The sequence below is a fragment of the Lampetra fluviatilis genome, chromosome 53, assembly GCF_964198595.1.
Source record: "Lampetra fluviatilis chromosome 53, kcLamFluv1.1, whole genome shotgun sequence".
Taxonomy (NCBI): domain Eukaryota; kingdom Metazoa; phylum Chordata; class Hyperoartia; order Petromyzontiformes; family Petromyzontidae; genus Lampetra; species Lampetra fluviatilis.
Window position 1 is genome coordinate 1,800,334 of NC_136327.1, and position 27,566 is coordinate 1,827,899.

The 27,566-nt window shown below is 51.6% G+C and overlaps 1 protein-coding gene across 2 annotated transcripts; it reads right to left on the reverse strand.

The window, feature by feature from the left end:
- Window positions 1–1,225: 1,225 nt before the first annotated feature.
- On the reverse strand, window positions 1,226–27,561 carry EDIL3 (EGF like and discoidin domains 3). Of its 2 annotated transcripts, XM_078879207.1 has the most exons (12): window positions 27,111–27,173; window positions 24,817–24,868; window positions 22,084–22,230; window positions 19,721–19,765; window positions 15,435–15,563; window positions 10,386–10,499; window positions 9,746–9,927; window positions 9,467–9,622; window positions 8,193–8,337; window positions 7,300–7,484; window positions 6,474–6,629; window positions 1,226–5,609 (listed from the first exon to the last, which is right to left on the reverse strand). In XM_078879207.1, exons 2-12 carry the CDS (start codon window positions 24,842–24,844, stop codon window positions 5,466–5,468), a joined length of 1,431 nt encoding a protein of 476 aa, XP_078735333.1. In that variant the 5' UTR covers window positions 24,845–24,868; window positions 27,111–27,173; the 3' UTR covers window positions 1,226–5,465. The 2 variants fall into 2 exon arrangements, with proteins under 2 accessions (XP_078735333.1, XP_078735332.1); XM_078879206.1 differs by lacking the exon at window positions 24,817–24,868 and having other exon boundaries at window positions 27,111–27,561.
- Between the last annotated feature and the right edge of the window lie 5 nt (window positions 27,562–27,566).

Sequence of the window (27,566 nt, forward strand, 5' to 3'; positions counted from 1 at the left end):
TCAATACAGTACACAAAATCCGTGATTTGATTCCATCTGTGAAGGATGTCAATACCCTGGTGTCTACAAACTAAGTTGTGTCTGCAGCAGCAGTTACATTGGGGAAACGAAACGACATGTCTCGGACCGTGTTCGCGAACACAAGGCAGATTTGAAACACGGCAGAACAAATACCTCTGCAGTGACTGATCATTGTTATAACGCAGTGGGCTCACACGATATTGTTTTTTTTCTGAGACCAAGGTACTCTGCAAACCTTCGGGCTACCATCAAAGATTTGTCCATGAAGCCATCCAGATATATACAATTTTAACCCGAAAGATGGGTATAGTCTGAGCAATCATTGGAAGGAAGTTATTTACCAAGCAAAGTCGTAACTTGCTGTGATGCTTCTATCCTTCCCTGCCGTTTGGCTGTTATCGCCGACTCTCTAAGTTCCATTGCCCTGTTGGGTGCCTCTACATTAACGGGCTGGATCTCACTAATATGGCCACCTCTGCTCCCTTAGTCTCGATGTATCAATGGTTATGGCTGCTGTGTGATGGGCTGTGTGTCTCACTGGCGCGACCACCGTTGCGGTAGTTCTCTTGCATGGACGCGCTTGCCTCTCAGCGCAGTTGGCAGCGCCGCAGCTTGTGTTACACAGACATGACAATAACTTGCTAATCCCCTTAATCTCCCTGCCTAATCTCTCCCATCAACATAGTGCTAATCTCCCATTATCACTGCTGCTGTGCGCATATGCGGGGATGATACTCTTATGCGGCAACGGAAGCTCATTTCATGCTAATCTCTCTCCCTAATCTGTCTCTCTTCCTAATCAACACAACTTCTTCCAACAACACAACTGACGTGCTTGCGTCCGGGGATGGAATTCCTTTCCAGCTCAGACCCCGCCTGCTTGCCCATCGCCACGTATATAACTGCTTGTTGTAACAGCTCTCTCGCTGGTTCAGCAGTTCCACTGCTAGATTATTTTTTTCTGCCTGAGGACGACCGCTTGTGTTGCGATCGAAACATCGTGATATATTATTTTTTGTTTTATTTGATTTGATTATTTTTCTAACAACGTGACTTTACCATGATGATGATGGTTTCGCGTCTTCGCGAAATGCCCAAACGATCCGTCGTCTGCGCCACGCGTCGACAACGGCTGCCAATTGCCGTGTGTTTGTGTTTATTTAGAAAACACATTCCCAATAGCCATTCACAAACACGAAGACGATTTCCTCCCGCCTTCCGCAACGATGGATCACAGATGTTTATTGCAGCTCGTTCAAACGTCACAGCGGGGTGCGTTACGGTTCAGGGTTGTGGCGAAGCAAACTGCGCTGGCAATCAATAATCGATCATCGCTACGGTGAATTACACGGGGTGGAAATCAATATGGCGAACGCCTGACACAACGCGCGCTTCTACGCAACTTTTATCAACGTAATAAAAAAAAGTGGACATCGACAATGCAACATATAGTGAAGCGTTCTAATTTCACTTCACGTTAAAAGTTGTTAAAGCTTACGGTACGCGATAGACGCATTAATGGACGCGTTGTGAACGGCCAAAGCATTGTGGGTTCTTAGCGACATTTCTATCCACAGGAGCATGCACTTCGTACCGGCATCTGGGTGCTATGCTCTACAGACATCAGTGAATCATTAGTGAATCATCATTATTATTATTGTTGTTTAAAACGCAATGGGCTAAATGTCTAAGTGGTTCAAACTATGGGGAGCATCACACAATTCGTCAAAACATTATGAGCAACACTTAAAGAAAACCCCACGTGGCTCTATTTAAGCCCGGAAGCAGTGGGTTGCTTCACTATTCTGACAAACCACCCGACGATGCTGCATGTAATTACCAGCGAAACGTCGTACTACTCAAGTTTTCAATGTTGTGGATGTACTCTCCAACACACCGGTGGGCTGAAGTAGTAACGGATTGGTCCACACCAGAGACGATGCATATTGTTACCAGAGCACGTTTCTGTTTGCATGTTCACAAGTATGACGTGTGGTTAGTGCGGACGTGATTCCTTGCAAAAGGTGTCCGATTGGGGTTTTAACATCTTAACACAACTGTTTTATTGCCAGAAAGGGTAAAACCAATTCTTCTATTTTGATACTGGCAAGAGAGGTCCCATGATGCTCAGAGTTACTGTTAGGGCACCGAGACTTGGGATATATAGAGGGGGCGCGTTTGATCTTTTTATAGTTGGTGACAACCAATCCAGATAGCACTCCTACAGGGGTGTGGTCCAGATGTCTCGTGACCACCCCCCCCCTTTTAGTTCTCTAAAACTTTAAAACGTTTATTTAAAACAGAGATGAATGTGCAAAGGGTGAAAAAAAATGTGATGGGTCAATTAATCGGGGGTCGGTCACAAGACATCTGGAGCACCCGGTACAATCTAAGGCCCATTGAGACGCAGGCTGCGGCATGGTTACCGTGCAGGAAAATAGTTTAATGCGTGCGGGGGGAATGTCAGCGCCACACTGCGCTGACAAACACACACCGAAACAAACCGTGAAACGAGAGCCTTACGAACGCCACGTTGACGAGAGGCATGCAGACATGTACACTCTGTGTACTCTGGCCTCGCTAACCTGTGGGCGGGAGGGGCAGATCCGTGGTTTTGATCAGGGGGCCCACACACAAAAGGTTGAGAATCACCAATCTAAGGCGGACACAAAGCAGTTTGACCAGTGGGCGACATCTGAAGCAGTCGAATGGATACCAAATCTCGACGTCAATTTGCGATCTGTTGCAATCCCCAAAAATGCCCTTACGAAAAAAGCTGGGTACTTTCACGTTTTACAAGTAGCGCATTACGACATACGAATGAACACGCCGTGTGACATTAAGCATACACGACTTCACAATAAATATGCAGTACGCTCGATAGCTTTTCGAATATGTGCGCAAGAAGTCCAGAAGGTTATTTCCCGAGTAAGCCAATTGAGATGGACAACTCTTTCGTCAAGGACGACTTGGCCAGCAGACAAGAAACACTCACGAACTAAGACTTTTAAGAACCGCTCAGTACTGGAGCGCTCAATGAACAGCAAAGACCCAACTCTTTTGGTACAAATGAAAAGTAAAAAAAAAAGAAAATAGGCACATCGTGATGCGAGCGGTGGCATGTAGCGAGTGAAGCGGACCAACACGACGTCTCGCGACACGTTCAGGGGTCACACACGGGGTCAACGGCCTCCCAACCTTGCGGTCGTTTCAAAACAGGTGCCAAGGTGCCACAGCACGTCGGTTCGGCCGTTTGTAAGCTGTCTGGCCACGTGCAGTGCCGGATTAAGCTAGTGCGGGGCCTGTAGCATGATGTTATAAAGGGGCCCTAAATAAAAAAAAAACACGTAAATATTAAAGCACGAATTTTTTACTTGCACAGTAAAGTAATTGTATTTTTTTATTTGCTATACAGTCAGATAATACGACAAATCGCTAACCTTAAACACCCTGTCGTTCATAAAAGTTGAAGGAGGTATAGTACTATAGCAATAGAGCAAGTGCAGAATCACTGAACCGATAGCTTGAAAGTTTTTAGCGCGGGGCCCTTGAAAGTGCGGGGCCCGTAGCTACTACATGTGTAGTAGCTATATGTGTAGTTACTACATTTGTAGCTACTTTTGCTGCGAGGATAATCCGGCACTGGCCACGTGGGGAATGTTGACGTGGGCTCAGACCTGTCGAGAGTGGGGCACATCGAAACCGTCCCACACGCACTCAATCGAGCAGCGAGACGTTGCGATCGCTTCAATCGAGCGCGCGCATTGTGCCAGGTGGCCGTGCTACTCATTGCAACGACATCCTGGGGGAATAGGTTTCACACTTTCCACTGCGGTGATGGATTTACCATGGGCTAGCAATCTACGCTCCGGAGAATTCCAACGCATTCGGCTGCTGTTATGGTCTCTGGTGCGTTCTGTTGCACTACACAGTGTCCACCCAGCAATCATCCATTGTTACAACGTTATAATGAAACAGCTGTTTGACCCATGTTGATAAAACAACAAATACGAAGATCCACCGTATAGCCGACAAAGGCTGTTGACCAGCACCGATGAAAGGCTGCACGGTGCACGAGGGAAGGCCCAGGACCAGTTCAGATATTTGTCACCGATGTTGGATGCGAGCGAGAATCGAACCTGGGTCGCCAGGTTCGAAGCACAGTGCACTAACCATGACACGACCACTCTCCTTCAAAGACAACACAATACAAAGATCCCCCGCATAGCCTTAACAGACTGGTGGGGCAAGTGCTGTTATAGGGAGCACTTATGAAGGCCGACACGGCACACGAGGGGGTGGGTGGCCAGCACCACGCCCGGCCGCCTTTGTCTCCCTTGTGGCAACATTTTTAGGCATCGCACCAGGTACTAATTTGAGGCTGAGTCGACCTAGGAGTGGCCCAGGACCGGTTCAGGTAATCGTCACTGGTGTTGATCGTGAGCGTGAATCGAACTCGGGTCGCCGGGTTCGTAGCGCAGCGCGCTAACCACAACGCTACCGTTCCCCACCTTCACACACCCACGTGCACACACACGTTTCCATCGCACGAGTCGCATCCCTCTAAACCTCCGAGCGTCTCGCGTGGAGATTCGAGACTCGCAGGTGCTCAGCCAAATCTCCGCTGCGATCGTTTCGAACGACTCTGCCCTCTGCGCCGTTGAAGATGTCTCGAGATTTCAGGATGAAGGAGAGATGCGTACGCAAGGGGAATAAAAAAAAAACAAATTTCACTCGCGCAATCCAGACCGCTGTTCATATACAAATCGTTTAATAATGGGCGACAGCTCTACACACTCACTGTATTCGCTTCCACGTTTGTCGCATTGCGTTTCACTTGCGCTTGCTCAGATGTTACTCAAATACCTGAAGTGTGTTTAATGACCCATAGTCTCATATAAACTAAAGACGCCTCCTGTTTAAAATCGCAACACTCATCTTAAATCATAACGCTCATCTTGGCCACTTAACATACCAATTAAATGTTTTCTCTCTTCAAATCCTAACACTTACGTTAGTTACTCCAATGCAAACATGACCCCAATCCTTACATCAGTGTTATCAAAAGCTCACCGCTTATCCGAAATCGACCGATAACATTTCCAAACCAACTTTACGTTTGCGTGACCACGAGGGCCGATCCCAACGTGATTCCAGCCTCACCACCACCGTCGTCGTCATCGTCGTCGTCGTCATCGTCGTACGAACCCCCCCAACGCTTATCCCCGCCCTAACCCTCTCGCCTTGTCCAATTCGCCCACCACGCAGCGCTCTCACGCGGCGGGCGAACTTGAACGTGTCGGACTTGGGACCACGCGGGTGAACGCGCGAGCGGATGAACGAATGGGATGGGAACGCCGCGCGGCGGCGGCTGCTGCTGCTGCTGCTGCTGCTGCAGCAGCAGCAGCAGCATCGCCACTGCCGCCGTTGCCGCCGCTGCCGCATCAGAAGTCGCAGCCGATGAGCTCCACCCGCAAGGTGATGCGCCGGTACCACGAGTAGGGGAGCACTCGCACGTAGCGAGCGATTATGGGCGGGTTGAACATGTTCTTCTTGTGACTGTTGTTGTCGTAATTTCCAGCAAAGATCTATAAAAACACACAAAACAACACACATGCAAAAACAACACGCGCGCTTCTGTCGTCGCCTCCGATTGCCCGCGCGGTTGGCTACGTGCGGTGCAATAGAAGTTCAACGTACGTACTTTCTTATAGTCCGTAAGACCCCCACAGTAACGACCAAAAACTCGTATCTACGACCGTCTAACGACTGCTACCGACGCCGAGTCGATTGGCGACGAGTGTTATGCTCACGCCCGTCACCTTATGGCGCCGCGTCCGCGAATGTCACACGCAGACTCATCGCCAGACGCCGCCGCTTTGCTCTTATGCGTTTGTGCGGTCTCGCCCGTCAGCCTGCAGCTGCGTCTAGAGCGAACGCAGCGGCGTCGCTTTGGCAACGCTCATCGCAACGCCCCGTGGTCGCGAGGATTTTTCTCCGGGTCCTCAGGTTTCCCCCCTCCCCTCCACATTCAGAAGAATCGACGTCCACGCGTCCAGAGCAGGGGCGGGGCAACCAGCGGCTCCGGAGCAACCGCATGCGGCGGCTTTTTGTGACCGTTGTTTATTATGGACCCCCACCGTCTGGTATTCACGCGCTTTGCCTGCTCTTTATAGGTTTTCGTTTTTGTTTACGAAATTCGAAAAAAATGGCCACCGAAGTTCGTTTAGAGGATTTGGCCGCTATGAATTTCCACACGACGATAAAAGCCACTTCGTCGAGCTATCGTTTGTGGCCACGTCGCTTCTGAAACACAGCTGCATGCCTCGGTGGGGGCTTCACCTGGTCAAATAAAAAGTTAGTTAGTTTAGTTCTAGATTATCCAGGTCGGCCGGCGGGCCGGAGCCTCGGGATCCGCTCTCCCCGCCCGGGCCGCTGTGCCGCTCCCTCACCTTGTCCCGCCGCGTCTGGTCGTCCTTGTAGACGGTCCACGCGGCGCCGTCCTCGCTGGACGCCACGCGGTACGAGCGCACGAACTGCATGTGGCCCAGGTCGCGAGCTCCCTGCGTCACGATGCCCGTGATCTTGCGACCCTCGCCCAGGTCGATCTGCGTGCGGCGGCGGCGGAGGAGGAGAAGGCTGTGGGGTGACTGCAGCAGCGCGATCCAACAGGAGCCGTGTCGATTGGCTACACGGACTTCATCAGAATGTTTATTTATACTGGGAGGAGAAATCCGACGAGCTGTAAAGCTCTTTTGGACAGATCTCCAGTAGGAGCACAGGGTCAGATCGTTACAACAATAGAACACGATAGGAGTGCAAAGTATAAGAAAGGTCAACATTATTTGGGTCTTTCGTTAAAGTCACGGAGATAGGGTCAAAGAAAAAACTACGACGTTGCGATCGAAACGTCGTCGTTTTTGTCATTTCCTTTGAACCTATCTACGTGACTTTACCGAAAGACCCAAATAATATGAATTCCTGCAGTCAGGAAAGCTTTAGGTCGAGGTAAACGCATCACTTTGCTGATGTCGTCAAGGAGCATAAACCATCACTCCGGTCTTCCTTGCGGCAGCTTTTGGCTGCTGGCCATCGAACAAAGACGGTCAGATGCATTTCTGCGGCCGTCTGGAACGCTCTTCCGATATTAGCACTGCGTTTTGCGTCTAGTTTGTCGTCCTTCCCCCTGCACCTCCGATTAGCACGGTTGGCTACGTACGGTGCGAAAAGAAGCTCAACATACAAACAACGTGATCTAGACGCCTCGAGCTCCCACACCTGCAGCCACTGGTTGGGGTCCCCCTTGGCGGCCGACCAGGCGTTGATGCGGCCCTGGCGGTCGAGGCGCGCCAGGTGCGGCTCCCACGTCCAGCAGGGCAGCCCCAGGGTCTGGAAGACGCTCGACGCCAAGATCTGCGTGTCGCCAATGAGCCCCGACTTCAAGCCCAGCGGCTCGGAGCAGCCTGCAGAGGTAGGAGCAGCGGCAGCAGCGGCAGCACCATGCACACGAGGCGGGGAGGTCACTACGGGAAGCCTCACAAGCAGGGCCCCGCACCTGGGCGATTGTTCGGGCAACCAAGTCGCCCTTAAAATCGTCGCGCACCTCCGATTAGCACCGTTAGCTACGCTCGGTGCGAAAGAAATTCAAAATACGTACAACGTACAAGCATAATCGTGTTTCTTTGTTGTATCATTTTTATTATTATTGTCCACTAACATATTTCACCAGGAAAATCCCTTGAGATGGAACATCCCACTTGCAAAAGGTGTCCAAGGGTGTGGATCAACACAAAACAAACACAAACGACACGCGTGCACAGCATTTAGGGCGCGTGCAGTTTTCGTTTTGATCCATTTCTTTTCAAAAATGTAACGTTACACTCCACCCAATGGGAGGCCAATCCTTGAATAGCTCCACCGCTGCTTCCGGTCAGGACGGGCAAATAGAGACGACCTCCCTGCCCCTCCGCTCGTTGAGAGAACGCGCGCAAGACGCGACACGCGACGCAGCGTCACGAGACTCGTGACAAACAACGCGGACGGCCGTTAGAACGACGCGGCCGGGGGGGCCGCCCGAGGTTGGCTTTTTTAAAACGAGCGGCAGCGGCCGGGGGCAGCGGCGTCCCAGGGTGGGCGAGCGGGCGAGGGGGCGAGCGAGCGGGCCGCGTTACCGTTGGTCTCGCAGCCCAGCAGCTCCATGCGCAGGGTGCAGCGTCTGCGGCACGTGAGCGGCATGAGGCGGACGAGCGAGGCGACGATCGGGGGGCTGAGCGTGTTGGACCGCGGGGAGCCGTTGTCCTGGTTCCCCAGGAACACCTGCGGACATCCACGCGGTAAGATGTCGCTCCATTTCAAGTGTTATTGCTGAACTAGCTCTACGTGTTCCATCGTTTCCGGAAACATTCGTCCACTCGGTTCAACGTTCCTTACCCTCCCCCCCTATCCATCATCCGATTGCTGAGAAAAAGAAAAAAATGTGAAAATTATTTTCTAAAATTCATAAAAGTGTAGCCCCTGCAATTGCTCGCCCATGCCACTGCTGGTGGAAGGGCCTCCACTGGAGTGAAATCTATCGGGTGTTTGGTCTACTCTTCCACGACCAGATTAGCGGTGAACCCATTCGTACTGCTGGATGTAACAGAAGCGGGGAGACTTGAGAATTTGAGAAACCTGCTCCCACTGTGTCAGCTGCCCCACCAGATGATGGCATCATACCCGATGACTTCTGGTTCACCAGGACCGGTGCACTGCTGATTATTACACCACTGCGGCAGCTTTTATCTTTTGGATGCAGTAACACCCTGATTAACGTCACTCCCTTTTAGCGAATACGTCATTACTAACATTATTACTACTAACACCGCCGCCTGATTTGCGCCGCCTCATCCCCCACACACTCACGTCGCATCCCACGTCCTCTCTCCCCATCGGTCGCATCTCAGCCTTAGCCTCCACCTACCCTGGACACGAAACTGCTTTGCGTCGCGCATGAAGAAATGAGTCCAAAAAAATATTTGCGTTTGGGACAAAATTGCTTTGATCGACGTCGTTTCAATATTCGTCGTCGCAACCTTCAGGAAGGCGTTACTGTATTTGTAAAATGAGCTCAGTGTTGTTGGGACTAATATCTCGCCGCGGTGGTGAGATGTTAACTACCTTGCCTGGTATACAGGAGGTCGTGGGTTCGATCCCGGCTCTGACACCTGTATATTTGGAGTTTGCGTGTTCTCCGGGTCCTCCGGTTTTTCCCTCCACATTTAGGAGTCAACATCATGCGTTTAGATTATTTGGCTGCTATACATTCCCACGTGATAAGCCATCATTTGCGATAGCCTGGTCGCTTCTGAAAAACAGCTACACAGCTCAGCGGGGCTTTACCTGGTCAAGTAAAAATGGCTTTTGGTTACAAGTGTCGCGCGCTGGCAGCGTGGGCGGGGTGCACCACCTTGTCTCGGCCCGTCGCCGCGTCCCGGTACACCGTCCAGTTGCGCCCGTCGCTGCTGTGCGCCAGCTTGAACGTGCGCACGTACTCGGCGCTGCCGAAGCGGCTCGCTCCCTGCGTCACCACGCCCGCCACGCGCAGCCGCCTCTCCAGGTTCACCTGCCGACAAATCGTCGCCACCTCTGCATCGAGCACATCTTTGATGTATCATAAAAAATATATATAAATAGTCGTAAAATGATGTAAAAAATGAATCCGGGCCTTCTGTGTCCAGCCGGGTACCTGTATCCAGGGCTGCGAGTCTCTCTGTGCGGGCGTCCACGCGTTGACGATGCCGGCGCGGTTGAGGCGCGCCAGGGAGGGCAGCCACCGCTGCAGGCCCATGACCGCGACGAGCAGCGACGACGCCGTGATTTGATCGTCCCGGATGTCTCCTCCTTCCAGGCCCAGCGGAGACCAGCAGCCTGCCGCGTGAACCAGCGCGCACGCAGGGAGCGGTGGCGCGGGGGCGGTCGCCCGGTGGCGAGCGCACGCCGCTACTAACCTGCCAATCTGAATTCGATTCATTGCGCCGCCACCACCAGTGGCGAATGTCTAAAAGCAGTACTCGGCCTCCGGCTAGATCGACCTTAAGTGTCTGTGGCAGGGAATAATCATCAAGACCGGGGAGAGTAAGGTGGCCGAGCGTGGCACCCGGCCACATCACCGCATGGTGCGCCGTGCCGGCCTTCGCAAGGCTCTCGCTCACACAGCGCACGCGCCGCCTGCTTGCGGAACTCTTCCGGCTCGAGGCCACAGAACGAGAGAGCGACCCAGTGAACGAGCAAATGAACAAGCAAACGAGCGAGCGTTCACGAAGACCCCACACCACCCCCCCAACCCCCACAATCGGCGCCCCGCACACAGCGGACGTGCCACTCACGCAGGTGACAGTCCTTGCCCATGAACTCGCCGCTGCACTCGCAGGAGTAGTCGGCGTCAAGGTCCGTGCAGATGCCCCCGTTCTGGCACGGGCTCAGCGAGCACTCGTTGATGTCTGGCGACGATGACAAAAAGACGGAGCGGCATTAATCAAATAAAATAAAAAAATATAAAAAAATCTGCGGCCGCGGAGTGGCACGGGCTCATGGCAAAAACGCCGTGCCGTCGTGCTCGGCTCCCGGGCCACGCTCGGCGCTTGACGCTGATGTTGTGCGTTTGCATCAACGTGCGTTCGGAGTATTCGGCTGCTGCTAGGATATCGACACCGATAAGCCGCTTCGTTGGCCTTTCACTTGTGGCTATGTGGTTTCTGAAAGAGCTCAGTGGGCCTTACCTGGTGAAATAAAAATTGTTTAGCTTTAGAACTTCTTTCGTACCGTACGTGGCCATCCGTGTTAACCGGAAGGTCAACACATTTCTGCACGAGGTCACATCAAGTCCCTTCACCACCCAACACGGCCGAACTCTTTAAACGGTCACGTGGTGCGCAGGGGGTTAACAACGCACCAATTGTTCTTGAATCAGCTCACAACCACAGCTAGTAGTGACGGTGGCAGTGGTGGTTCGGCATTGCGCAGGAATGCAACTGCTGAACCGCGGCGTGGTTGGTGTCGACGGAGCTGAAATATTTCTCCGACAAAAAAGCCACGTCGTGTCTCAAGTGGACCGTCTTCACGGGAGAGCCAAAAGCCCGACCGCTGAGAGACATCGCTGCGGGGATTATGCACCCCACCCCCCAACACCCTCGCCACCGTATAGCTTGCAGATGGTTATTTTTGTTTGCCTGGATCTGATGATGATGACGATGACTCATTCCTCCTCCTCCCCGACACGGTCGTCTAGACGCCAATGCGGCCGCGTGCCAGCATTTGCCAGGAAAACATATTTCCGCTCCGGCTTTAATGTACGGGGTAATTTGGAACGTGATTCATCTCGTCTCTCTGGAATATATATCTATATGTTTTTTTTGTGGTCACACTTCCTTTGTGAAAAAAAATACAGTGGCACAGTCTTTGAGCGGCTCCGGTTGAGAAATCACGGCAGCGTTGAGTATGCGGCCTCCCACCCCCTCGTGTGCCACAGTGCTCGGCCTTCATAGGTGCTCGCTACACAGCACTTGCCCCAACAGTCTGTTACAGGCTACACGGGGGATCTTTGTCTTTGTGCAACTCGCTAACAGCACTTGCCCCAACAGTCTGTTACAAGCTACACGGGGGGTCTTTGTCTTTGTGCAACTCGCTAACAGCACTTGCCCCAACAGTCTGTTACAGGCTACACGGGGGATCTTTGTCTTTGTGCAACTCGCCAACAGCACTTGCCCCAACAGCCTGTTACAGGCTACACGAGGTGTAGGGGCAGGGCAACAAACGAAACATGAAGAGGCTTTCCCAACGATTGACCGTTGGGGAGAAATCGTCATTGTTGGCGATCACCTATGGAGGGTGCCGTCACCCCACACGGAGTGAAGGGGGGGGTAGACCCAGCATTGGTCACTGCTAATAGCAGAGACACACAGGGAGGCGATAAACCAGAGGCTATAAGACCTCGGGGTGGTTAGAATCAGCAAGCGGAGGAATAGAATGTCAACAAAAACCCAGTTACCGGTTTGCAACACGCAACTGAACTTGTTTATTTCCCCAGGTAAGACCCGCTGAGCTATTAGATTATTTTTCGGTAGCGACCTGGCAATCATTTGTGCTCGCGCAACGAAGCGGCTTGGATATTGGATATTGATATCAGCGGCCAAACACTCTTTGAAAACGCGATTGTGAAAGGTATTTTCGTGACTCACAAAGTTTGGTTTTGACTCTACAGTACTCTCATTGTGCACGGCAGGCCACTGCGGGACGCGACGGAATGAGTCACGTGCTCGCATCTCGTAGTCGTCGTCTCTCTCCGCACCAGCGGATCTTCTTAACCTGAGCTACACAAGCTGCACCCCCAGGGGCTGCACGCTGTTGCAGCCCCTGGGGGTAGCGAGACGCCCTTTCGGGGGGTAGCGAGACGTGGCCAGATTTTGTTTTTCCGAAGGCGAATCATCGAAAGTTAGACCTTACTTCGTTTCATCAAACCCCGATGTGTTTATTGACATCGTACATTATTTTTTTTTACGATTGAGAAGAGAAGGAGATTGCACGGTTGGCAGTACAAGGTGAAGAAGAACCCGCTGCTTTGGAGCCTCGTTCCCCCACTCATGGGGCCCGTGGCTGGAAACAGCTCAGAGCCCCTTGGCCGGACACCCCCCACTGCACGACGGAGGGGTTCACCACGCAGCGCGCACTCCCACGGACACGCGCTCACATTCTCGCTCGCACACACGTGCACAAATCTCTCTCAGACACACACAAAACAAAGATCCCCCGTATAGCCTTAACAGACTGTAGGGGCAAGTGCTGTTAGCGAGCACCTATGAAGGCCGGCACGGCGCACGAGGGGGTGGGTGGCCAGCACCACGCCTGGCCGCCTTTGTCTCCCTAGTGGCGATGTTTACACATCGCACCAGGTACTCATTTGAGGCCGAGTCGACCTAGGGGAGGCCCAGGACCGGTTCAGATAATCGTCACTGATGTTGGCCGTGAGCGGGAATCGAACCCGGGTCGCCAGGTTTGTAGCGCAGCGCGCTAACCGCTACACTACCGCTCCCCAGACACACACTCACACAGACAAACACACAGACACACAATCATCAACATCCTGCCATTCGCCCTCCAAGTCACCACGGCGCCTGTGCCAGGCCAGGTGCACTTGAGGCCACGTGAAGTGTCAAAGGCTCGCTGGCTGGCAGGAGGTCACGGGACAGACCCAGGTGCCCGACTGAGAAGCATGCATGTTGAACTTCTTTCGCACCGTACGTAGCCAACCGTGTCAATCGGGGGTGCGCGTGGGGGAAGGACAACAAACTAAACCACAAAAAGGCAGTTTTAAAGAAATAACTTTTTTTTATCTGAATGATGTGTCAGTGGTTAAGCAACGAGGGAGCTCACGGGGCCAATTCGAGGCTTGAGATACAAGTTCCAGGAAACTTGAGGAGGTTTTCAGCCCGACACGAGGAAAGGATTATGGCTCCGTTCCAGCAAATGAAAAACAAGAGGCTCTTACGTGATGATGTTTTGTCCTTAGATTTTGAGCGAGTTAAGTGTACTTTCGGTAAATGTTTTACCATCGTACATTAAACAGCAGCGATTGAGTCACTGGTACTGTATTCACCGCGTTTGCAAATAAATCCTTGCTGATCCTTTGGTAAGCAGTACAATATTATTTGTGGATTTTTTTGGTCATTAATTAGTATTGTACACAAAGCGGTATTTATTTTAACCCTGAGAGCGAGATTAAGATGATTTCGCACCGAGTGGGGATATAAAGCCGTTCGCTTGCTTCAGATAATAAGTAACGTCTCAACCGTGAATTGTACGGCTATAAGATGATGTAAATGGACATGTTTATGCACCCACTTTCCCAGTAGTAGATGAACCGATATTAATCATTGTCTTAATTCGCTATTAATCATCACTTGTAAAACACACACACACACACTGTAAGCAAACCGAGTGATGTATTAACCGTCGTGGGTTCCAGTGCCAAGGATCCTCGCGTGCACCCGTGCAAGTTGGCTTCTGTGTCTCGTGAAAAAGGAAACAATGAAATCTCACGACCAACGAGCGAGCGCGCGATGACATCGCAGGCAAAGAGCCACAGCCCTTCACGACGTGGGTGGTGTTGCAGTGCTGCCTGGGAACACACCGGCCACGACACCGGCCAGGTGTTACAGTAATTCCGATGTGAGGAAGCGACTGGAGCGATGCGCTTTTAAATCATCTAGATTGAGAACTCATTTGTTGCAAACTATTTTTTGTGGGAAGTTTTGTCGTCGTCCTCCGCACGGCTGGCTACGTACGGCGCCAAATAAATTCGACACACACGTACACACGTACACTCCCGTTGTTGATGGTGCCTAGGGTCGGAAAGCCAACATTGTTGTTTCATCGTTTCATCTGTGGAGACGAGAGCCAATGCCGGCGCTGGCCCAGCCTCGCCCGCTGGGCCCCTGGCTGCGGCGTAGCGGCCCCCGCGCGACACCGTCAGGTGACCCCATCACCACGAGGGCACCGCCACACGCCCAGCACGCTCCAAGACCACGGCGTGGCAGGCCGTGGCCAAGATAGGATTTTGGCGGGGCGAGGGGTGATTGAAATAAATGTTTGAGAGGGAGCCGAAAATATTTAAGTACATTTTAAAAGATCTTTCTTTGTTATCACAATTGTTCAGAAACGAGAGGGGGCAAGGTTTGTCACGAGCAGCGTTCACCGACTGCGCCACCCACGCGCTCTGCTCGTGGCGACCCCATCACACGCTCTCTCTCTCGCCGTGTGCGGCTTGGAGAGATTTCGCTGTGCAGGCCGCGTGTGGATCGCGCTCGAGCTGACGGATAGGTTTGTGTTGAACTCGGCCCTGCGAGCCCCACGCCACCCGCCCACCTCATAATGCAGCGGTAGCATCGGTGGACTGGCAGCAGCAGTTGCAGCAGAATGCGAGTCACAGTCATCTATGTACGTGTGTTGAACTTCTTTCGCGCCGTATGTAGCTAACCGTGCTAATCGGAGGTGCGGGGAAAGGAGGACAAACTAACCACAACAAATCAGTTCAGAAGAAATGAGTTTTCAATCTAGACGATTTAAAAGTGCACGCATCCAGTGGCTTCCTAATATCGGAAGGAAGCGCGTTTACAGACGGCCGCAGGGGCGCACCTGAAAGCGCGCGACGCGGTGACCACCACCATCTTCGTTTCGATGGCCAGACAATCTAGGAGGAGCCACGCCGCCTAAGCTGGCTGCGTGAACCTGCCTCTACAGCGGCGGCTACACGGACAGCGTGCATCGGTGTAGATCGGTGGTTCTTAACCTGGGGTGCGTGATGCCCTTTCTGAGCACCAAAGGGGTGGAAAAGCTGCAGTAGAAGGTGAAGAGGAACTGGCGTAGCGAATCGCACTTACTGTGTTGACAGTGAATGCCATCGAATCCGCGCGGGCACTCGCACGTGTAATCGGCGAAGGCGTCGCCCCTCGGAGCCAGGCTGATGCGACACTCCCCGGAGTTGTGGCACGGATTTGGCGAGCAGGGACCTGCGGAGGGGGTGGAGAAGCAGAGGCACCGCGACGCGGGGGGGGGTGACACTCCGCTCACAGACAGCGACACAGACGCGACACAATCGTACGCGGGGACACGTGTCGGCAAATAAACAAACCGAGAGCAAAGCATGTTACGAATTATCCTCTTAAGCCAGCTCAGCATGGCAAACACAAAACAGCAGTCTTAAGCCCTGTACACAAGATGATTACGATAATATTTTGTAAGACAGCCACAGGAAGCTCTGCGATTGACAATGCCCCACACACCACACTGGCAGCAAATTCACAGCTCGGGGAGTCTGCCTTTACTGCACCGTGCGAGTGCGCAGTGAGGCACCGTTACCGCCTCGGGGTGCCACGGAGGCGAGATGTTAACTACCTCGCCTGGTCTACACGACGCCTCTGTTTGGAGCTTGCATGTTCTCCCCGTGGCAGCGTGGATTTTTCACCGGGTCCTCCAGGTTTTCCCTCCACATTTAGAGAATCAACATCACGCGTTCAGACTATTTGGCCATTATAAATTTCCGCGTAGCAAGCCACTTCGTTGAGGTATCATTTGCGAGAGCCAGGTCGCTCCTGAAAAAGAGCTACATAGCTCAGTGGGCTTTACTTGGTCAAATAAAAAAAAGAGTTCAGTTCCATGAAAATAGTTCATGGCGATGAAACCCACGACGACGACTCCCTTGCGTCAGCGCACCTCAAATTGAACGCCGGCTCGCCGAGATAGAGTCCATGCAACACTGGCCCCTTCACAACGCGCAGTGCATTGTGGGTCTGCTCGAGTCCGACTTGAAAGGGAGTGTGGTGGCACACCGCTGCCTACTGGGGAGCATGTCTTGAATGCTTTAAAAGTTATCCAGTACGATTTCTTGTCACATGCAAAAACATGTTTCATTTGCCACATTGCCCCACAAAACTATTTTATAAGGGATGTGGAATTGAAAACGCATACAAAACTAAGTGCGTGGCAACTTCCATTAAGAGTGGAAAATAAAAAACAAAGAAATCTTAAAGTCCAACGTCTAAGACCGCTCTGTGCAGCAAACCAATATTAATTACACATAATGGCTCTGGAAATAGCCGACATAACCTACATTCCGAGATAATTGCACAAAGCAGGATTGTTTTTTGTTTTACTTACAGATCCATGGCATGCCCATTAGCACACAAGCCTTCAAAAACCACGAGGCCCCGCTTAATAATCATGGCATTCGAGCGCCGGAGACGCAGAAACAGCCGAGCGGCGTTGAGACCTGACGTCGCGTTACCGTCGCTCCTCTACCAAGCGAGGGCTGCGCTGGCTGCCGCCAGGTTAGAATGCACAACTTTTAAAGCTTCTAAACACCAACTCGGGCTCTGCTTTATTTGGCATCGTTATTTACAAAACAATATTACGAACCGATAATTGTTTTTTTACCTTTCTATCTGGCAACAAAACTGACCCAACTGATCATCATATTTTTACTGGCAAATGAGGTTCCAATGCAATATTACGAACCGTAAATGACGCGAGTCCGAGCTCTTTCATGGTAAGAACGGCTGCAGATTTATGCAGAAGCGGACTATTTGTACTGGAGGAATCCGATGAGCTTTCAAGCTCTTTTTCACAGATGTCCGGTAGGTGCGGGTCAAAAATTAAGTAAAAAAAAACACAACAAGATGATTGGCTTACCTTTCCTATACTTTGCACGCCTATCACTAAAAATATAAAACCAAAACTTTTTTTTTTAATTTTACCAGGTAAAGGCCACTGAGATATTTAGCTTCTTTTTCAAAAGTGACCTGGCCACAAATGATCCCTCAACGAAGTGACTCATCATGCAGAAATTTAAATCACAGCCAAATAATCTAAATGATCAAAACGCACGTTTCTATCTTGGGTCCACACCCGTTCCACGGCCGTCGATTCTCCCCCGTTGCCCGTCCTTAGCAGCGCCTTTGTCAATTGTGGCCTTTGCAAAACGTAATAAATGAGGGTCATTTAAATGATACACGAGGGTATCTTAATCTTTGATATATTTGGAGGGGGGGGCATGGGGGGGGGGGCGGGGGCGTTGTCTAGGGGGATAACAACTCATAGACGGCTACTGAATCTTAAAAACAGGCAGTTTTGTCCCTCAATTAAATTAGAATCGTGCCGTCGGGAGGCGAAGAGTCGCGTGCCGCGAGATGTCCCCCACGACGGCAGTGCGCCCCACCCAAGTTGGGACGGACAGCTTGCGCGAGGCCACGTGACAGAATCACGTTCGAGCAGCGCTGGACTAAGCTAGTGCGGGGCCTGTAGCATGATGTTATAAAGGGGCCCTAAATAATAAAAAAATACACAAATATTAAATACACGCAAATTTTTCACTTGTGTAGGAAAGTTATTGTATTTTTTCATTTGCTATACAGCCAGATAATACGACAAATCGCTAACCTTTAAAATACCCAGTCGTTCATAAAAGTTGAAGGCGGTATAGTACTATAGTAATAGAGCAAGTGCATAATCACTGAACCGGAATTGATAGCTTGAAAGCATTTAGCGCGGGCCCCTTGAAAGTGCAGGGCCCGTAGCTACTACATGTGTAGCTACTTGTGCTAACGAGGATAATCCGTCTCTGCGATCGAGGTCCCTTCCCCATTGCCGAGCACCCCACCGGTGCCGAGGCCCGGCAAGTCTCGAGTTGTGGCGGGGCCATGCCGGTGTGTCGTGGCTACCAGCGAGAGGATTGCAGGGAACGAGTCCAATGGCATCAGGCTGCGCCATGCAAATTACCTTAAGGGATGGACGATGACAATGAGGACGATGACAATGACGACGACGATGACAATGACGCTGACCACGACAAGGAGGACGATGACAATGACGACGACAAGGAGGACGACAACGACCAATGCCATATCTTTAGGTGCTTTGTTCCTTCGTCATGAACGTCAGCGGCACAAGCCAAGGAGGAGGAGGGCGGGGGGGGGGCTCTCGCTTGGAAAATGAGATGCGAACGCGGAGAATTATTTACGCGCGTTGTCAAAAATCGCGTTCCTCGTCTTCCCACTCTACATGCAAATAACCGCGTTTAGTCTGCGGCCCATTTCCCAAGCGGGCAACAGGGGGACATATGGCGACGATTAATTATTTACAACGCGGGCGGAGGGATGGCCAGTAGATCAAAACAATAAATTTACGGTCCATCCCAACAACAAATTTCAAACGGGTCACGCGTGAAAAACGTATTTTATACGGCGGCGGCGCATCCCAGCATATCAAACTGTCGTGCAAACGGATTTAAAATGTGTTTTTTGTCTTGTTTACGCACCACGCTTATTTTTTTAGGGTGCTCAAGATCCACAACAGATTTACGATCTCGTCGCGCGACGCCACAATTGGATACCCCCCCGAAGTGGTGAACCAAAGAGCGTACGCTGCACCGTACGTATTATACGGTGCATATTATTAGCTCTGCCATTGCTCGCTCACACGTACCACTGCTGGCAGAAGGGCCTCCACTACAGGGTGCCCTAGACAGCCCCTCTATTGAAGGTCATTTTGGCCTACTCTTCCATGCCGGCCAGGCATCTTGGAAGTGCCCACGCTCTACCCCACCACACGCGTCCAGCCGATCGACTGGCTGTGGTGAACAGAGGGGGGCAGTTGCGCCAAGGTTTCAACTGCCGCGCCAGGAGGCCGAACCGGCGACCTCTGGGTCGCAGGTCCATCGCGTCACGGCAGCATCCTTGGTGGCCAGGCTGGGTGTGGTGTGGGGGCGAGGGAGGCCTGGATGACCCTCTTTACGGGGAACGGTCATTATTACTTCCTAAACGGGTAACATCCGAAGTTGAAATTTGTGATACACGTCATTACGATAACCGACCCGTGTTTATACATTTTGGGGGGTGGGTCTTTGACGTAAACTTCACGCACGGCCGGCGTCGCCAGCGGCAAAGCCGTACGTAGCCGAATAAAACCACGCAGCCTTTTCGGCCGATAGATTTTTTTTTTTATCCAATAAAGAACAGTGTCGGCTTTGCGACGCGTCTCCGACTCTCGTAGATCTGTGGTACGTATATATATATGTGCATTTTTATTCATTCGTCGGCGCAGCGCGAGCAGGTAAATGGAAGCACGTGTGGAAGCCGCGAGTGGCGATGGGAGAAGTGCTCTGTCGGCCTACCTGGCAGATCTGGCAGATCCGAGCCCGACGCCTCCGGAGGATTTCCTGCAAACCGGTCCAGACGCACGCCACGGCGACAGAGACGGTCACAAAACTCCCACCAAGCAGAAACGAGGGAAGGCGAAATCGCGCGTACGCTCGGATTCCGTTCGGCTTGGCAACGTGCGTTTGCCGTCAGAAGCATTTCATTGGCAATGATAACGTTACGTTTCAAAACGCACGAAGAGGTCAGGTCATGCAGCGCGGGACGCGTGATAGTCCGCGAGATGACGTCGTGATCATGGCATCATCGGGAGGGGAGCGGAGACAGCACACTGCCTTCTAGTGCCAGTTTGGGTCTGCGGGTTCAGCGAGCGCTTCGATCAAGGTGGCCGGTTTTGCCTCGGCCGAGCTATGCACTTTTAAAATCTAGGTTGAAAACTCATTTCTTTAGAACTCCCATCCAACAGTGAATTGACAACAAAATGGCTGTACACGTGCAAAGGACGTAGGCAGGAAACGCGACGCAAATTCAAGCCGAAGTTACCCGGTGACATTTTCCCGCAATATCGTTTTGTGTTTAGTCTGTCGTCCTTCCCCCGCGCCTCCGCTTAGTAGGTCACGGCGCGAAAAAAAGTTCAATGAACATAACACAGGCCACCCGACTTCGGTTAAGTTTTGTTTTGGCATCAGCAGATGCCCGCAGGTGAGGGGAGTCGATGCCCTAGCCGCTGTTTAAGGAAAACCACGTGGCCAAGACTTCTCGTTTCAAGAAAAGTGCATAAATCACGTTCGGATGTTCTTCGGTGAAAAAAAAACCGCCATGACAATCACTGCGCGTGTTAGTGACCCAGAGTACCCCACAAGCCGTCTAGGAGAGAGTTACACGGTCACGGATCGATCAGATTCTCGCGGTACGTGTTTATCTGCTTGAAAAAGAAAAGCCCTTGCCGTTGCGTTCGGTTGGGGGGGGGGGCATTGAACAAGTTGATACTCGGCACGCCTCCTCCTGCGGACGGGTTTGGAGGAGCGCCGACTAATATTGGATAAGAGGCCGTTCCCGTGATGTCTCCAGAAATAGTCCCGGGGTGTCGTCTTCTGGCGGCGTTCGCCAGCGCGATGCCACGCAACGTCGAGTGACGGGATTCAAGATCAATGTTTTATTTGCCAAAAGCCCTCTCTGCAATATCACAGACTTCCATCCGCAAAACGGTGAACTCTAACAACACGCGATATTACCACGCTCTCTGGATTATAAGATTCTCCGGAATGCAAGACGCACACTCGAAACCTCGTCCCATGGTGACAATAAAGCGACACAAATCTGGTCGGAGACGCGCACGCGCACACGGCCACCGGGTTATGAGACGCACCGCCAACCTTTCTTTTTTAACAACAGCGAGGGGAACGTGCGTCTTGTATTTCCGAGAATACGGTTTTACTGGCAGCCACCGAAATACATTTTGCGCGCAGCTCAGCAGATGAATCTGTGAGTTACGATCACCTCCCTGTGACAGGTGACGGTGATGAATGTTCAGGCCAACCAAGCAAATGGCACCGTCCATCGAATCTCTTGCCCCGCTGAGTATTTACAAACACCTAACGATGAACTTGACACGGAAGGAAAAAAGGTTTAACTGGGAGAAAAAAATAAACCGTACATCAGCGATGTCTACAATCGAGTCGGTGCTAATGATTCATGCCGTGTACAGTGCTGTTCTTCTACATACCAGGGTCGGGGAAGGAGTGTTTATAAAACCACGTACTGTACACGGTTAAGGATCATAATGGAACAAAAATATGTTCACAAGCAAGCAGTGTCTTTTACAAAAAAATGTCCTTCCCTTCAAAACATAAACAAACGATGATTATAATATCTAATTATGACCAATTACAGCACACAGTACGCCGGCTAAACAAATGTGTCACGTTTTCACGATGATCAGCAGGGCTCTGTAAAGAGGAGGGGGGCGACGGGAAATCACTCGCCACTGATTATCACAGTTGGCTACGTACGGTGCGAAAGAAGTTCAACATATATACAAAGATCCCCTGTATAGCCTTAACAGACTGTTGGGGCAAGTGCTGTTAGTGGGCACCTATGAAGGCCGGAACGGTACACACGAGGGGGTGGGTGGCCAGCAACCACGCCCGGCCGCCTTTGTCTCCCCAGTGGCGATGTTTACACACCAGACCAGGTACTTATTTGAGGCCGAGTCGACCTAGGGAAGGCCCAGGACCGGTTCAGATAATCGTCACTGGTGTTGGCCGTAAGAGGGAATCGAACTCGGCTCGCCAGGTTCGTAGCGCAGCGCGATAACCGCTACAACTACCGCTCCCCACAACACACACACACACACGTACGTGCGTGACTGTGAACTCACCATTTTCTTTACTGGAAACGGAGCAATTTGGCGCGGTGAAATTTTCGGGGCAGATGCACAGGTACGCGGAGGTGACGCTGTCTTTCGTGGAGTCCAGCTGGCACGTCCCACCGTTGTCGCACGGGTTTGGATCACATGGCTCCTCACCTGAGAGGGGTACAGGGAGAGAGATGAAAGACACGCCACGGTGGCTAGGGGATGTTCACTACCTCGCCTGGTGTGCAGGAGGTCGTGGGTTCGATCCAGACCCTGACGCCTGCTGTATATGTGGAGTTTGCGTGTCTCTCTCCCATCATCATCACGGTGGCTAGGAGATGTTAACTACCTCGCCTGGTGTGCAGGAGGTCGTGGGTTCGATCCAGACCCTGACGCCTACTGTATATGTGGAGTTTGCGTGTCTCTCTCCCAGTGGTCGCGTGGATTTTTCTCTCCAGGTCCTCCGGTTATTCCATCCACATTTTTAATCAACATCACGCGTTCAGAGTATTTGGCTGCTATACATTTCTACATTATTATAAGCCACTTCGGCGAGCTATTGTTGGTGGCCAGGTCGCTTCTGAAAAAAGGGCTATGCAGCTCAGTGGAACTTACCTGATAAAATAAAAATTGTTTATAGTTTTTGAAAGGGAAATTTTTAAAAAGTCCGTTACGGTTTTTACAATCACGGTGGAGTGGCGGCGGTCGTGGTTAGCGCACTGCGGTATGAAGCCACCAATCCCGAGATCGATTCCCAGCCACGGCTGACATCAGCATCAAGTGATACAAGAACCGATCCTGCCCCCCCCACGCCAACCCCGCTAAGGTCAGCGTGGTGAAGTAAAAAATACCCAAAACCCACATGAAGTGGTTAGGCCTTCATTTGGTTGAATTCGATTGGCTTGAACAGACTCATAATATGCACATTATTAATTGTAATAATGGACACCGCTTTGTAAATCCTCTGCTAAAGGAAAGCCTCCTCACTCCAAGTTGGTTAACAGGGTTGATTGACCATACTTCACCATGCTGGTCAGTGTAGCTTTAGTGGTAATGTTAGGGGCTCGAGACTGGCGGCGGATATTACCTGTGGCCAGGAATGAAACTCAGGTTGCCCGGGTCTGCAGTGCAGTGCTCTATCAGCGTGTTCCGGTGGGGGGGGGGGGGAAGAGTGGTGTGATACTAAAAACTCTGTTGCAATTTCTGCCTCGGGAACGCATTCCTGTCAACCAATTGTCAGTGCCCCCAGCTCATCACAGACCAATTCAGACCTCATTGGTCACCCCGTGTCCTTTATAAATCTCAACGTTCATCCTACAAAGTCCCCCATCACGAGGGAGAAACACTAACACATAGACGATGCTTCTTTTGCCCGTATCGAAACGGCTGTACGCCGTATGGACCTGAAATCTCAATCTCCCTGTACAAGAATGTGGGTAAACCGTCCGGGTTGACAGGTATGGGACCGATATTCCTGGCCACAATGTCCAGACATCATTGGGAGCTCGGTGTGCCTGGCCCGAGGCAGTCCTCTGTAATCTCAATGAACTCATTCACCTGGCGTGGTGGGTCAACGTCAGCACGAGGTATCACACACAACACGGATGGGGCCTGGCTTGGTGCTCGGAAACACCGCATCGGAGTTTGCTCGCTGCCGGCGGGAGGAGGGGGGGGGTCTTCATTCAGCGCAGGGACACTAAAAAAAATCACTCGCCCTAGCGACACTGCAGAAGCCCGGCATGGGGACCTCCTCTGCCTCTGTATTTGTGGTCGTTCGTACCCGAAGCGGAGTGAACGCACGAACACACACACGGCGCCTGTGGGAGGCAGCACACGTGGGCCACATTCCACTACAGATAAGAGACGGGCATCGGAATCGTGCCGCGTGTCGCCCGGCAAGCGACGACAACTTCGAGGCCCAAGTGACTCCACCGGGGGGAGGGGTCATCAGTGGTTGTTCAGGCGTTGACCCCGCACATGTCAGAACACGCGCCGGCTCGAACGCGTCCACCGAGAAGTCCTGAAAAGCACCCTCGAACTCTTGCTTTGTAGCAACACTGCCGCGGCTGGAGTTTACCGAGGAATGCACAGAATGCGGGAGGTGGAGGACACAGGGTTAGAGGAGCGGGAGGGGGGTTAAGGGTCCTTTAAGGAGTTTGGTGAAAGCAAACACCTATACTGTTGCCATGGTCACGCTTTACCCCTCAGTGGCTTGAAATAGAAAAAACGCCAATCGCGTTCACGTTGCTCCTCGCACTCAGTGTCCAACAATGTTACCCGTCTCAGCGTCACGCGCGAGCAACTTTAGCACGCAGGCTTTCGCGACCAACGCTACTCATAATCGAGGGCTCCATCTAATCGCACCGGTACTCGGGCAGTTACACAATCACCTGTACCCGTTACACAATCACCTGTACCATTAAAAACTATGATGCTGTGTATATTGGTACCAGGTAAGACCCGCTGCGCAACTCTTTTTCAGAAGCGACCTGGCCACACACGTGGCTCATCACGTGGAAACGTGTCGCAGCCGAATACTCTAAACGCGCGATTCTAAATGTGGAGAGAAAAACCGGAGGACCTCCACGTCACCACGAGGAGAGAGAGAGACACGCAAACAGCAAGCGTCAGGGTCTCGCTCGAGCCCACGACCTCCTTCATACCAGGCGAGGTAGTCAACATCTCCTAGCCACCGTGGTGACCAGGAGAGAATTGGGCAGGCCCTCTCTGTTCAATGTCCCCCACCCCTCCCCGTACCCCAACGCCTGGGCCCCTTCGGGTCCATGGCACCCGGTGGTGCTGATGTCGCCTACCTCACACGTGGGAAGCAACACGAAAATTACAGAATCGGAATATTTATTTATAACCGGAGAAATCTGATTAGCTATAAAAGCTGTTTTTTCAGAGATGCCCAGGAGGGGCACGCGGTCACAACGTTACAACAACAACAATCAACAACCAACAACAATCAACAATCAACAATGTACCGAACGTGGTGCTGGCCACCCATAGGTGCTTGCTACTCGCTAACAGCACTTGCCCCAACAGTCTGTTAAGGCCACACGGGGGATCTTTGTCTTGTGTTCATTGACCCACCATTGCACATCGGCTCCGTGTTTGTGTGCTGCTCGCGTATGACCGCGTGCCACAGCAGTGCTGCGTTGCAATTAATAGCACGCGGTCACATTGCGGACTTCTAGACGACTGTGCCGCATGAGGATTTCCAGACGGGGAATTTGCGATTCGAATGAAGACACACACCCTCTAGAAGAAATGGTAACATTGTGTTACTTGAACTGTGTGTGCAAATCAGATACCGTACAATGTGAGCATGCAGTCCTTCATGGACTTCCTACAATACTGTGCAGTATAGAATAATTATTCTTAGGTTTTTTCGGAAAAGTCACGTAGGTAAAACATTAAAATTAATGAAAGTAAAATAAAATAAAAATCACGACGTTTCGGAGGCAACACAAGTCTCCGTCATCAGGTGGGAACGTCACAGACAGATTAGCTGCATCATTCCCACCTGATGACGGAGACTTGTGTTGCCTCCGAAACGTCGTGATTTTTATTTTATTTTACTTTCATTAATTTTAATGTTTTACCTACGTGACTTTTCCGAAAAAACCTAAGAATATGAATCCTTGCAGTCACGAAAGCTTCAAATCTAGAAATATATAATAATTATGATATATTATTGGACATTATCTAATACACAGGAAGAACGGTGGTTCAGTGGCCCACGCACTGAACCCGATGGTGACCCAAGTTCGAATTCCCGGCCTCGGCTAACAATCAGTGGCGCGTTAAATCTGTGCCTGCCTTGACCGTCGTGGTGAAGTATGGTCAAACAACCCTACCCACCATTGGCACGGCGTTGAGAGAAACGTGTGTCCAGCAGTGGCTCGGCATGACCACCCGTAGTGTAACACGCAGCAGCATTTCGCGGCCAATGTTACCCACGATATGGGTGAGATCGCGTAAATGTGTGTGTCGTTAAACCGGTCACCACCCGACACAGCCAATTAGGAAGGTTTCTCGCGTAAAACAAAAACACGCAGATTCGTCACGAAACATGCCAAGTCGTGCTGGACTAGTAACGGATTGGGGTGTTTTGTTTCTGTGACGCATCTTACAAAGCTGGCCGTGTCGGGTGGTGGCGGGTTTAACGACACATTTTTACGCGATCTAACCCAAACACCTCTACAGTATTATGGATTACACTCATCGCCTATAACAATGGACAACGACTTAAAACCACCTCCATAGCCCTACAATAAACACACACATTGTGTATCACAGCACTATCATTGCATTCTTGCAATACTAAAAAATCACGTAGCCTACAATGGCCCTAAAATAGGGCACATTGTTTAAAGTAAACACACCGCTTACAATACAGACACAGCATGCAATACACAGACATAGTCCACACAAGGCAGTGGCTCTCACAATACAAAGATCCCCCGTGTAGCCTTTAACAGACCGTTGGGGCAAGTGCTGTTAGCGAGTAGCAGCACCTGTCAAGGCCGGCACGGCACACGAGGTGGTGGGTGGCCAGCACCACGCCCGACCGCCTTCGTCTCCCAAGTGGCGACGATTACGCACCGCACCAGGTACTCATTTGCGGCCGAGTCTACCTAGGGGAGACCCAGGACCGGTTCAGATATTCGTCACTGGTGTTGGCCGTGAGCGGGAATCGAACCCGGGTGGCCGGGATCGTAACGCTATACGACCGCTCCCCACAACACACACACGCGGACCCTACAACACACATCATCGACAAACGCGTCGAATTGCGTCGGTTTACAATACACACAAAGCTTACAATTACGGACACATCGCCGACAATGCACAAACCACAGGCTGCGATCACAATACTGAACGATGCACAAAACACACACGGTCAGCCGACAATGCACAAAAACACACAGACTGCGATCACAACGCTTTACGATACGCGCACACACACATCGCGTAACAATGCATCCGAGGAGCGCGCGTTTAACACGCAACACGGAGCAGAGATAATTTTGTCTTCGTCTTACCACGGACAGCCGCAGTGCAGAGCAGACACACGAGGAGGTAGCCGATGATGAGACACATGCTGCTGGCTGTTGATGTGGCTGTTGTGAATGTTGTGGATTTTGCTGCTGCTGCTGCTGCTACAACCCAGATTTGTCAATAGAAATAAACAGGACGAAGCTGCTCTATTTATAGAGTAGCCAGCCGCCTCTTATTGGGAATCGTATCAGAGGAGGAGGGGGGGATGATGACGATGATGATGATGGCTGCATCCAATCCCCAATGTGTGTGCGATCACGACAAGCCAGAGCCGGCTGCCTTGCGCAGTCTTTCCCGTGCGTGCGTGCGCACTGCAGCCACTGCGGTGATGAGATCACGTGAGCGAGTTGTCACAGCGGGCGTCTAAATAACGGCACGAATCCAGGAGCCCTTTAAATAACGTTGAGCTCAACCATCACACGTGTCACCCTCCACCCCAC